At 36.3% G+C, this 13848-nt stretch overlaps 1 protein-coding gene across 1 annotated transcript; it reads right to left on the reverse strand.

Moving 5' to 3' along the window:
* Window positions 2809-13162, reverse strand: LOC109843691. Its single transcript, XM_020412643.1, has 7 exons — window positions 13155-13162; window positions 12741-12778; window positions 7346-7575; window positions 7028-7255; window positions 6860-6952; window positions 3660-3767; window positions 2809-3550 (listed from the first exon to the last, which is right to left on the reverse strand). The coding sequence occupies exons 3-7, from the start codon at window positions 7370-7372 to the stop codon at window positions 2894-2896; spliced, it is 1113 nt and encodes a 370-aa protein (XP_020268232.1). The 5' UTR covers window positions 7373-7575; window positions 12741-12778; window positions 13155-13162; the 3' UTR covers window positions 2809-2893.

The raw sequence follows: 13848 nt of genomic DNA on the forward strand, positions 1-13848 counted from the left end.
ACTCACAAACTTCTTACACCACTTCACTTGTGTGGGCTAAACATTTCACTAACTCTTGCACCACTTTACTTGTGGGCTAACCAGATAATGCATTAAGCACATGACTATCAAACATTTATAGGATCTTCCATCATTTCACTTATGGTAGCTAACCAGACTATATCACTCCTATGAGGATCGTGTGTTCTTTCAACACCTTCGGGCTTCACATTGGACTTCATCTTTTTTTAATTATTTGGACCATGGCCTTAACTCTAATATCATTTGTTGGGGAGAGAAATCAGGCTCAATCTAGAGTTGATGGGCCTTAAGTAGAATTAGGGGCCAATTTTAGTTGAAAAGTTATAGCAATTTGATATTGGCCCCAACTCCTATTTTAAACTCATCACTCTTTCTATATCTATCTAATGTGGGGATATACTATTATATTAATAACTTTAAAACTTTGATGACAGAGAACGAAAGAGTGAAGGAGGATCTTACTACGTAAAAGGGGAGATCTAATCCTATCAGAACCTCCCGCACGGTGCGGGAGGTTCTAGGCCACACAAAGTGTAAAACAGAGGGTAGTGTGGCCATGTCACTGCCTCCATGTGTTCAAAACCCCGCACTGTGCGGATTCTGATAGTTTTCTACGGTAAAAGGGTGAAAGAAATTTGGGTTGGAGTTGGTTGAAGGAGAAGAGGGTGTACATTTAATAATTTTAATAGGTCAAGGGGTTGGAAGAAATTTCTCTAGAAAAAAATACTGATTGCCAGAAAAGGACCTTATCGCCATCGGTGCACAAGTTAAAATATTATATTAATGCCGGAGCAGAAATAGATATTTTATTTGAAAATAGGGTCAAGTTAAGATACCAATGTGATATTTTAGCCTAATAGAAGCAGAAGAATTTTCTTTCAAAAAGTGAGTTGCCCTGAAATTCTGTAGTTTCGAAACAAGGCATGAATAAATGACGATTCTCTAAGTTTGGATGATTCTGTTGAGGAGAATTTCGTGGTAGAGATTCATTAGAGTGCTTTCCTTTGTGCCCCTAAAAAAAAGTCATAACTGTGCCTCTGTGTTCATCTGTGCACAGCATAAGTTATTCACAAAGGCTCCCCAACAAATTGACGTATTAGATAGCAAAGGTCCACGAACCGGATACAGACTAAAGGCTAATCTATGTAGTTTGATTGACTCAAAAACTGTAAGTCCTCAATTGATTCAAAAGTCCAAACATGTTTAAATGTGCATTTCCATAGCATTTCTCAATGCGGGATACACTTTCATCCCAATCCTTTGCTAGACAAAGCACGCCTATCGATTGAGTGAATACAAAGACACTCCTTGCAAATCTCCATCTTGTCCTATATTATTTGAATCAAATTTAAGTTCAATAAAGATGGCTAATGAATACGCAGACGAATAGAATCGCATGGCCCGTAGCAGCATGTGCACTGATTAAAGGGAACGACGTTCTGGATCGAGTGTGATACCGTTTGTACATACTGTCATGAGCTAGCCTTCAACTCACTCTAACAAGATTCTAGAAGTCAGCATAATATTCAAGGCCTCATCATTCATAAAATTAATCATGAGCTAAGATGCCAACTTGTGTAGTACTCATAGAGGCCCATGAATCCAAGATATACTTGGTTATTTTATTTAAATCTAATTACTCAAAAGGATAAACCCTTAATTGAGTCATAGATCAAGTTATAATTTCAACTATATACCTACCTAATTGTTTTTTTTTTAGTACGGGACTCGATTTCATCTCGTTCCATAGTTTTGTAGACCCAACACATTTAAACAGATGGACACGGACTCTCAAGAGGACTCAAGCGTCTTAGTCTTTTGACGGACTCCCTATGTATTTGTATGTCTAGTGAGTACTAGTGAAAAGCGTAGAAGAAGTTATGATTCTGTGGTAGGTTGGCTTTGTTAATCTTCGTGCCTTTCGTAGAGGGAAGTTATGTCTTAGCCAAGTCACCTTCTACGTGACTCATCGCTTCTCACCACCCTAGAACATATTCCCCGAGACCAAGTCCAGGATGATGATGATAAAGTTAAATGCCAATAAAGTGCATATTCCCAATGAACCATAATCATTAATTCAATGAAAATAAGAAGCCGCCATATCGGCACTACAAAAAAAAGAAGAAATAAGGGCAATTATTTTCGTCACTTTTAATTCAATTAGAGGCAAATAAATGGAATTATCTGCCTCTAATTACATTTTAATTCAATTAGAGGCAAATAAATGGAATTATCTGCCTCTAATTACATGAGTGGCAAATCTCGTATCCGCACCTAAATGTGGCTCTAATTACATGAGTGGCAAATCTCGTATCCGCACCTAAATGTGGTGTTGCTAATAGTTATTAGGGGCATTATTGCACAAACTTCCGCCCCAAATACTCAATGCGCCACGTCAGCCGGTTTATTTGAAAAACTATTAGAGGCAAATATAACCGCCTCTATTTAACTTCTTAGATGCAGATATAAATGCCCCAAATAGTTTGAATTATAATAAATGTATTTACTTAAGGTACAAATATAATCGCCTCTAATAACTTATTAGATGCAAATGCAAGCCCCAAATAGTTAAAATTAAAATAAATGTATTAATTTAAGATACAAATATAATTGCTTCTAATAAATTAAATTTGATATTAATATTTTAATTTTTAAATAAATCTAAAAAAATAATTAATTTTTAATTCATATAATTAAATTGAAAAACAAAAATAAAATAATTGAAACATGAATAAGTTTGATTAATAAGAAGTCAATCGAATTTGATTACATAATAATGTACCAAAATTGCTTAAAAAGCGTGTGACAAATAGTACTTAACAATAACTTAAATAACCAACAAAGTTGACATTCAACATGAATGTAAAAATATCTAACTTTCATCCCTGCCATTCCTATCATTTGGTGGCATCATCTGCTGCATAAAATCTGAATCATTGAGCATTGTTGTAAACTCTCCAGGTGGGTGTGGCACTGGGTGGTACAAAGGTGGCTGGTATGGATGGGGGTAGTAGAACTGCGAAGATGATGTATACGGATACGGTGGAAGATGCTGATATGGAGGATATGGGTACGATGTCGGAGTGTGCTGGGAAGCTGAGTGTTGTTGGGAAGGAGATCGCGGACGACGAATTTGTTCGGAAGTTGACTGTTGTTGGTATGGAGACCGCTGCTGGGAGTTAGACTGTTGTTGGGAGGAAGATTGTTGATGCGGATGTGCTTTCCCTGAAGTGATCATCTGTTTCAACTCATCCAACTCTTTTTGTTGTCGCTCATACTTTTCCTCAAGTTCTGAATATTGAGATTGCAAATTAGCATATGCTCGCCCAGTACGTGATCGAAGTGATGAAGATGTTGGCTGAGTTTGTGCCACCCAAGGAATCATTTCTGGCGTCCCCCCTCTTCCATAACCACGAACTCTACCACGAGTCTCTAAACCCCTTGCTGCTACATAAGCTTGTTGCCTTAGTTCTGATGTTTCCTCGCCATGGGTTTCAACCAAACTCGTTAATTCCCGTGAGATCTTAACCTGAAAAAAAGAATTCACTTCAAAAGCCAAAATGGACACAATTTAAAGTAAAACAATTTTTTCTAATGTATTACTTGTCTAAATACAAATGATTAAATTTCAAACTCACCGCCAATTCCTCCGATGCATCATCTATCCAACTTTTGTTTTCATCTCGCCGTTTGTGCACTATATAAAACATCTCAATGGGATCGGGTTTGCGACCATGTTTTTTCTCCTATTTGTAAAACACAGAAAAACAATCATAAATTTTATTTAAACGAAGAAGCAACATCTCAAATAAAGGCCTAATTGTTGTAAATAAAGGCCTAATCTCCCATTTACTGTATAATCTTGTTTGCATGGTCTGAAAATCTTCTCTCCTACAAAGAAATGTCGATGGCATCTGCCACAGTGCCACGCATGAAGATGACAGAGCCTTATCCATGTTTTCTTTATGCTTCTCATTCTGTGACCAAAAAGGCCGAGCTATTCCTCTGTTTTCCCCCTTCTAAAAACAAACAAGGTGAAGTTGGTATATATATTTAACAATTAATTTATTGAAGTACACTGTTTCTGGGAGGATTTGAGCCCAAGTCCCAATCATGCATACTTGAATTTTAATTATGAATTGAGATTTAGGCATGATGCAAAGTTATGATCTCTGCATAATGTAATGGATATGATTTCGAAGTGTAGAATTTATTTGAGAATGTATAACAAAGTTATGATCTCTGCATAATGTAATGGATATGATTTCGAAGTGTAGAATTTATTTGAGAATGTATAGAAGTCCTTCAATGGAAAAGCTATTCAATGGATATGATTTCGAAGTGTAGAATTTATTTGAGAATGTATAGAAGTCCTTCAATGGAAAAGCTATTCAAAACTGTTGCATTAATATACAGGAACAAACAGAAATATTCAACACTTACACTTTGACTGCTGTATGATTTAAATTTAGGCTGCATTAATTTTGCTTGAATAAGAAGCTTTCATATAAGTATTATCAGATCAGTCTGGATACTTGCGTGGTATTTGTCAGATATTAGAGACTATGATCAAATACTTGATGAAGTATACCTTGCTATTAATATTCGAAAATGTTTGATATCTTCTGATAAGTATCGAGATACATCACCTTGCTATTCATTTTGATCAGGTTGTTGGTGGGTGCTGGTATGTTCTTGCTATCCAATGCATGACCTCCTGCCTCCAGCAGCAGTGCCAGAAGAGCAATAACTGTGATCTCATGACACTGGCCTGCTACAATAGTTGGTGAATCTCATCTTTTCTTTTCTTTTTTTTAATGAGACTTGTAAGCTAGCTTATTACTGGTTAGCTAGCTTATTACTAGTTTACCAAATTATTAGATATTAAAAAACTAACCAAAAAGCTAGTTTGTCAAAAAAAAAGCTCTCCCAAACACGTTCTGAAAAAAATCACATCAAACTTCTCCCAAACTCTCTTAACTAACCAGTTAATCCTCCTAGTTCAAAAACCAAATGCAACACAATCCAGATCTCCCTCAAACTTTCATCAAATAAATAAATAAACTCCCCTAAACTATTCAACACCACAGAAACGTGGAATTTTTGGATCTGTGAATGCTGTAATTCCCTTCATTTAGATTATATAAAGATTTTATCTCTATTCATTTATATTGGAAATCTCACAGTTTGTACAAGAAATTAGAGTTTGAAAGCATTTTTTAATGCACAAGTGTACTATGTTATGCGCTCATTATGTGCACCAGAATACTTGTTTAGATTATAACTACAAGGGTAACAAACGTATCTGACCCAAATTCAGATTCACAAAGTAATAATTCGGACATGCAAACATCAGCGACAACAGCAGCCAAATAAGAACAAAAAAAAAAGCACACTGTTGTTATTTGTCAAAGGTAGACCGTTGTGCATATTTTGTAGGGAATTTTTTGGTTAAATATCAGAAAACCCTCATAACTTTGGACGATTATCAAGTAACCTCTCATAACTTCCAATATACTAGAACCCCGAATCCCAAACCCCCCCTCTCAGAAAAATAAAATAAAAAAATATAAAATATAAAAAAACTGAAGTTAAGGGGCTATAGAAAAAAACCCTTAACTTTAAGATTTTATAATAATGTGCCACGATGTTTGAGTTAGATAATAATGTTGTATAAGTAAATCCTAACCTTAATTGTAGTTAGGGGTACAAATTATCAGATAACCAGCCTAAAATGATACTTGAAAATTCACTTTAATGTTGATGTTTAATTTCTTATAGTTTTTCATGGCCCCCTTCTGACTGTCACTTTTAATGTTGATCTTTTAAACTCAAATGTTTTTAGAGAAATAGTTCTTTTAGTTTGTTCAGATACTATTTAGACTCGTTCATTCTGTTGAATATGGAACCTCTTGTAAACTGAACCAGACCTTGATGGGAGAATTTGAACTGTTTGACGTGGGATTTTTCTACTGGACATTAATTAAAGATCACCACATAAATTTGTTTCAAGCCTTTGGAAGAGCAGAAAGACTACTAAATTGATCAGGTTGCTAGGATATCTGATGTCAAGTTCCAGTATGCTATGGTAAACGACATAAATGTTGAAGCAAATTAATTGGACTGAAACAAGAGAGAGCTTATTATGAAAGACTTCGCATTTATGGAAAAAGTTCGACAGAAACCTGCAAGGATTGATTCTGAAATTCACAAAGAAAGCATGTTGCGGCTTCAACATGATCGCGCATAAATTCTTTTTGAAGACCTTGTTTTTCTCCACATTTTAAGCAAGAAATTTTATAGCGTACTTTCTCATTCAAATTACTAACTGCAAGCAACGAAATATGTGAAGTTCACTAGTAAATGGGCGTCCTATGAAGTTCAGGTGTTACATAGTTTCACACACGCATATGCACGCACGCGCACACACGCATGCACATGCGCATGCGCGCACACTTACAATTCGGTTATCTGGATTATATGTCAATCATGCATCAGATTTTAAGTTTGTACTTATAATTAAACTCCTATGTCCTCTTATTTCCCAAAGACCTATGATCGAGGTCCCAAAAAACAGTTTCTTGTTCCTTCAATTTAATGCACTAACTTTGTCCCTTTCTTCAGACTTGGGAATAAAGGCCTAATTGTTGTTGTAAGTTATCAACTCTTATTTCACATTGAAACATGCATGGAGAAACGTCAAATAACAACATCACAATCAAAAATGTGTATATTGAGTACCTGATGTCAATGCTCCCCAAACACAAAATAAAACATGACAAATTCTATGAAACAACATCACAATCTAAAGAAAAAAAGAGGTCTCGTGTTAACTTACATAATCAGCCATGTGTCGTGCGAAGCTCTTTGTGCCACCAGTGTGATTCATTTTTTGCCTCTTGCGGCTTTCAATATTCTTCTCACATCTAACCTGATGCGCACAACATAATAAGAAATTATGCCTAATTTGAAATCATAAGTTTATATTATGGATGATAGTACTTACTTTATTTTTTGGATCAGTGTCCCAATAGTTAACCATTGCCCGCCATTGGTCGCGATCTACACGATCATCTCCACACAAAAATCGTTCTGGCAAACCAACATAGGGAGTGTAATACTTAGCTTTTAAACTTGCCTTATAGTTTCTGCACCTATCAGACAATCTTTGCAACATTACAAGTCGGATTTTAGGAATATTGGGAACATCTTCAGGCCGCCAATCTATGGTATCCTGCACTCATACAAGTGTTATACCATTTACAAGTGTTATAATATATGTTTCAATACATATTAAAGCTGAAAGTGTTCAAGAACATCATACATATATTGTTTTCCACACATGATCCATGGTAGTATCATCATGCAACCGCCAATCTATACGCTTGAGGGGAAGAAACCTTGAATTTTTTGCTAGGCTACCTAAGTACCTAGACAGCTGGGCATCCTTGGGGTCAACGCACAATCCATCCTCTGTGAATGCAATAGACTCCTTGCCAGATTTTCCCCACTTTGGCTTGTCATAACCACGCCCTCTTTTCTTTTGCGTTTGGCCTGCATACACTAAAGTTAATAACCATATAAAATAGATAAATAAATATTAAAACTAGGGTTTTGGTCGATATGTCGAGAATTTAGCAAATTTCTCATTCGAGGCATCCGAACGATTCTTCACCTTTCCAACACCTTGTATACGTGAAATGGGGTATGAGTGTATATAACTGGACTTGAATTCGTAGTGTACGTTCATGTGCACATTGACACGGGGGCTTTTCCATTTTTCTCATTTCTGCACAGTAGCAGCAGCTCAAAGAGATGTCGGAAGCAGAATACTCAACTCTACTCATCTAAATAGTAAAAAATCCCAAACACAAAGTATGGCATCAATTATCAAATCTAACTTCACAAGTTTTTCAGTAATTTATTAACTAAACACTTTCAAAAAAAATGCATGAGCAGTAAATCCAATGAATAACAAATAAAACAAGTGCAATTTCAAAAGAATCAATTCTACTAATAATACAATCACAAAATCTACTAATTCAATTCTTCTTCACTGTCCTCACTTTCATCATCTTCGTTTTCCTCATCATCATCCTCAAGCTCTTCCTCATTACCTACAGAATCATTAGCAACTGGTAGTGGTAACTGCTTGTTAACAAAGGTTCCACGGATATCAGTTCTAACTTGTAATTCTTCATCGTCTAGTGCCCGATCATCAAGATTTGGTATGGCATAATAATCATCTGAATTTAATGGGTTGGACATACTTGATGATCCATCATCACTCTCCATGACATCAAAGAAATCCCTCGGGCTTAATTTAACAGCAACATTCCAATCCATGTCTTTTGGATCACAAACATAAAACACTTGTACAGCTTGTGAAGCTGTTATAAATGTATCGTTGTTGTGTGCCAAGTGTTTGAAATTCACTAAGGTGAAACCATAATTATCAAGCTTCTTCCCAGAGTTGCTGACCCAATCACAATCAAATAACACCACTTTACATCCATGACCTTCGGGCTCTCCAGGAAGACCATAATCACATTCGTAAATATTCTTTAAAACTCCATAGTAGTCAACATTACCGGTAATCGGATTGTTGTCCCTCACACTAGAATAACTTGAGGTTTGTGCAGAAACAAAGACTTCACAATTTCTATTTTTATGATTGTCATCAACCGATTTAATTCGCAATCTGCAACCATTAACAATGCAGGTTTTATACTGTTTCACAGTCATATTAGGACCATTAGCAAGTCGACGTAAATCTTCCGTTACGGAAGAATCGCCTTTTGCATGCAAATCATTCACCTGAGGCAATAATTAACAAAGTCAATTATATATTATAAAAAACTCTACAACAAAAAATGATAATTGTATAACACAAAGCTGTAACTTACATGGTTTTGGAACCAAGTAGGAAATTCCTTATTTCTCAAATTCTCTACTTCTTGAACAGTTTTTCGCCGGTGGATTTTGCGTAACTCCGCCATCCTTTTTCTATTAAAGTTAACCATAACAGACAAGTGCAAACTTAAAATTCACTTAATGAACTAGACATACCAAAAAAGGGGCTAAACATCTAATAAAATATCTCACTCTAGAAATGGAGACACTTCGCTGCAATTGAACAAAATGTATTTGCGACATTGCTCCCATACACTTCTTTCAAGATCTACTTGTGTGGCTTTACCCACACAACGACCTGAGTATGCAAAGATTGACAAGCCTTCACGAGGGGTAGAAACATCGGCATTACGACCACGACGAGTACGACGAGTCTCAATGTCTGATAAGTACATGGAGCAAAATGCCAAAGCCTCGTCTGCAAGATATCCTATGCAAATGCTCCCTTCCGGATAATTTTTATTTCGAACATATCGTTTCAATGTTTGTAAATACCTTTTGAGAGGAAAAAAACATTAACTGAGTTATAGAAGGCAAGTAAAATTTAGAAGCAAAAAGTTCAATATTTTTTTTTTGTGTTTTACCTTTCAATGGGATACATCCATCGATATTGGACTGGTCCAGCAATAGCAGCCTCGTGGGCGAGATGAACTAGTAAGTGAACCGTTATATCAAAGAATGAAGGAGGGAGCATTTTCTCCAAATAACATACGGTCAATGCAATTCTATATTCCAAATGCTTGAATGATGCTTCAGATTCTTTCTTACTGCACAACCGTCTAAAAATTGCACTTAACTCAAGCAAAACAAGAGTAAGAGGTCTAGGCAAAACCCTTCGTATCGCAAGCGGGAGTAATTGGTGCATTATAACATGATGATCATGACTCTTCAAACCATGTATTTTTCGATCCCTCACATCAACAGACCTCGCAACATTTGATGAGTATCCATCAGGAACTCGCACCTTCGATAGCACACGACAAAATAGTGTCTTTTCTTCATTAGTCATAGAGAATATTGCAGGAGGTAAGTATGTCCTAGCACCCACACGAATTGGATGGAGACCTTTCCTTATATTGAGAAGTTCTAGGTCAGCACGAGCTTCAAGTCCATCCTTTGTCCTTTTAGAAGTGCCCAACAATGTATACAAAATTTTTTCTGATACGTTCTTCTCAATGTGCATCACATCTAGATTATGACGTATCAAAAGATGCTCCCAGTATGGTAAAGAAAAAAAAATACTTTTCTTTTTCCATGGATTATTAGTACCATTTCTTTGTTCTTTGGAGGCAGTAGAAGTATTTCTTTTCCTTTTCTTTTTCAGTGTAATATCATCAGTTTCAGATTCTGAAGGTGGTGATTTCCCAAAGGTAAAGGTCAGATTAGACATTTGTGCAATACACTGGGCCCCGGTCAACATCTTGGGTGCTCGACCCCTCTCGCATTTGCCATCAAATGAAGCTCCATCATTTCGAAATCTATGCGTTATGGGCAAAAATCTACGATTACCCAAATAACATTGCTTCTTACAATTAGGCAAGCGTTTTGATACTGTTTGATGATGACATTGAGGACATGCAAGCTTCCCCTTCGTACTCCATCCCGAAAGATTCGCATATGCAGGAAAGTCATTTATTGTCCACAACACAGCAGCTTTCATGTTGAATGACTGATTGGAAAACACATCATAAGTGTTGGCGCCAACCTCCTATAACTCCTTTAGCTCATCCATTAAAGGTTGCAAGTACACGTCAATATCATTTCCAGGTGCATTAGGGCCTGGAATAAGTAAAGAAAGAAACAAGAAGGGTTGCTTCATGCACATCCACGGAGGCAGATTATAAACAAAAATTACGATGGGCCAAGTGCAATGATCACTACTCATATGTGCAAAAGGATTGAACCCGTCGCTTGCCAAACCCAATCTTACATTTCGAATTTCAAATGCAAAATTCGGGTACAACGAATCTAAATGCTTCCAAGCTGGAGAATCTGACGGGTGTCTCATAAATCCATCTTTAGGGCATTCGGTCGCATGCCATCTCATATATTCTGCAGTATGTTTTGACATATACAACCTTTTCAACCTCGGTGTTAGTGGAAAATACCGAAGAATCTTAGCTGATACTTTCTTACTAGAATTATCCCCAGTTGAACTATCCCCAACTCTTGTTACTTTTTTCACTTTATATCTTGACGCACCACATGTAGAGCACACGGTTAAGTTTGCTGTCTCTTTCCAAAACAACATGCAGTCGTTAGGACAAGCATCAATCTTCTCATAAGTAAGGCCCAAATCATCAATAATCTTTTTAGCTTGTGAAATAGACCGTGGCAAACAATTTCCCTCAGGCAACATATCTTTAAAAAGCTCTAAAAACATATCAAAAGCCTTATTAGTCACATTTCCCAAACACTTGATCTGGTACAATTTTACGACGGCATCCAATTTTTTATACTTCTTGCATCCTGGATACAACTCCTTATCAGCTTGCTCAAGTAACTTAAAAAATATCTCTGCCTCGGGTGTTCGACCATCAAAAACAGGCTGCCTCGATGACCCTACGTTCTCACCAATATTTGGTTGCACAAATGTCTCATTAAGGAAATCATGCATTTCACCTACATCTCCTCCTTCAGCAACATCCATTTCCATGACATTTGTTGATTCAATGTAAGGCTCACCATGATGTGTCCATCGAGCATTCATGTACAAAGGGTCCATTCCATGCCAAAGAAGATGTCCCACCACAGTCATCTTATCTTCAAAATAACGATTACAACATTCTTTACAAGGACATGTGATCTTATCTTTATGACTAGACTTGGCAAGGGCTTCATCTACAAATAAGTTCAACCCAGCAACATAATCTGGACTTCGACGATCAAAATGTACCCAACTTTTATCCATTATGTAAGTATTTTGCAGAACAGAACACCAAATTGAACCTATTCACACGTGCAAAACCTAATCAGTCAATGGTTAGAACTAAGTAAAAAATGGAAAGAGATAGAGACAAACATCAAACTCCTAATGTGAAATGGAGAATACAACAGAAGTGAAAATAGTCTAGATGGAATAATTTATGGATTTCTCCCTTTGAACTAGCCACCGATGTCTTTCCTTAGATGTTAATGTTGTGATTTTCTGCCTACCAAAGGTACTAGGCCTGATAATTAGTGCTGTCAAATGAGTTGATATTGGGAGTTAAAGCAAGTCTTCGGCACCCTCTAAACATTACTTAAATTTGAAATTGGTGCAGGAAAAGGGAAGTAACTTTCATTTGTTGACGGGTAATTGTTAGAGCATACATAATAATTGACATTTAGTGAATGAACCAGGCTAGATTCCTAGACATGATTGTTGACAATTTATTATTAGGTGGATCACATTCTTACCAGATCCCTGGGGTATTTTAACAGGAGGCTCAACCAAAACGTATAATACAGAGAAATTTTTTATATTTTAACCTTGGCTTCTTACTATTTTAGCAGGTATAAGTATAGATAACAAAGTAAAATTGACCTCATTTGCTTATTTTTATGCTTGTAATCTTACTAACTTCCTATTTAAACAGTCTTCAGATTGCAATTATACGTTAATGCAACATTATTCCATTACCCAGTCTGTTTTTTTGCTTGGACAAATGCTTTCATTCTTCTCCTTATGTTCTATGCCTTTTGCAGGAATAATTAATTAACGACACGAAAGTAATCTAATAAAAAATATAATAAAAAGAAATAAACTCAATAAAAGTCAATAGAATAATCATGATGCTAAAATAACTCTAAAAAAATGGAATTACCTTGAGGGCACCCTTGCAATGGTGGCAACGAAATTATACTGAAAAAAATTATACTAACATTAAAACAATTATACTGAAAAAAATATAAAAAGAAAGATGATCTAAAAACCAATTACACTGAAAAAAAATAGTCTAATCTAAGATTTTTTTTAATTTTCTTAGATAAAAATAAAATTAAATCATCTACAAATCTAAAATTAAATGTTCTACAAATTATACATGGCCGATAGGTACAGAATGAAGCGGCGCGGTTTTTTTTTTCACAAATCTAAAATTAAACGATTCAATCTACGTTCTAATCTACGTTGAAAACCAAATCATCGTTGAAAACCAAATCAGGTTATGAAAACCAAATCATCTACGCGCGAAGAATGAAGGGCCGATAGGTACAGAAAAATAAAAGAAAAAACTTACCGATCGAGAAGAGGTAGGGCCGCTCGGATCTGATGTGTTCTTCAGATGTAGGGCCGCGCGTTTTTTTTTTATTTTTTTGGGGGAGAAAGAGATGGCATGAGTTGGAATATTTGGGGGAGAAAGAGGCAGAAATATTTGCCTCTGGCGGGTTCTTTTTCGGGGGCGAAAACCAAAGCGGCGTGGGTTTTTCTTTTCGGGTAAAAGAAGCGGCGCGGGTTTGGTTATTAGGGTTTAGAAAACAATAGGGGCGGATATATATGCCTCTATTTACTCTAAATTATTTAATTTGGCGCTTTTATTACTTTTAATTCCCGCCAAACTTGTAGGGGTATTATGAAGTGCCCCAAATAATAGTAATAGGCACATATTCAACATCCGCACCTAATTCATAATTAATAGGGGCAAATCACTATTTATGCCCCAAATAGATCGCCCCAAATGCCTCTTTTTTTTGTAGTGCGGCAAAAGCTAAGCAAATAAAATCTTATTAATTTGTCGAAGTCGAAGTGAGAGCAAGAAAACAAGCCCCGTGAATAAAAACCGACAGAGGTCAGAAAAAGTCGATCCCCTCATCCTTTTCATTGAGGGTCTCTCTCTCTCTCTCTCTCTCTCTCAAAAGGAAAAGGACAGCAGGTCCACGCCTCGCCCTTGCCGTTTTCTGTGTTCAATGAACTAATGAACCCGTCTTTAGTCA

The sequence above is a fragment of the Asparagus officinalis genome, chromosome 5, assembly GCF_001876935.1.
Source record: "Asparagus officinalis chromosome 5, Aspof.V1, whole genome shotgun sequence".
Lineage (NCBI taxonomy): Eukaryota > Viridiplantae > Streptophyta > Magnoliopsida > Asparagales > Asparagaceae > Asparagus > Asparagus officinalis.

Coding starts and splice junctions, on each gene's coding strand:
- LOC109843691 (XM_020412643.1), bottom strand. CDS start 7,372: ATGGATCATGTGTGGAAAACAATATAT. Junction 3,768..6,859: donor CACGACACATGGCTGATTAT/GTAAGTTAACAC, acceptor TTTTACAAATAG/GAGAAAAAACATGGTCGCAA. Junction 3,551..3,659: donor ATGCATCGGAGGAATTGGCG/GTGAGTTTGAAA, acceptor TCTTTTTTTCAG/GTTAAGATCTCACGGGAATT.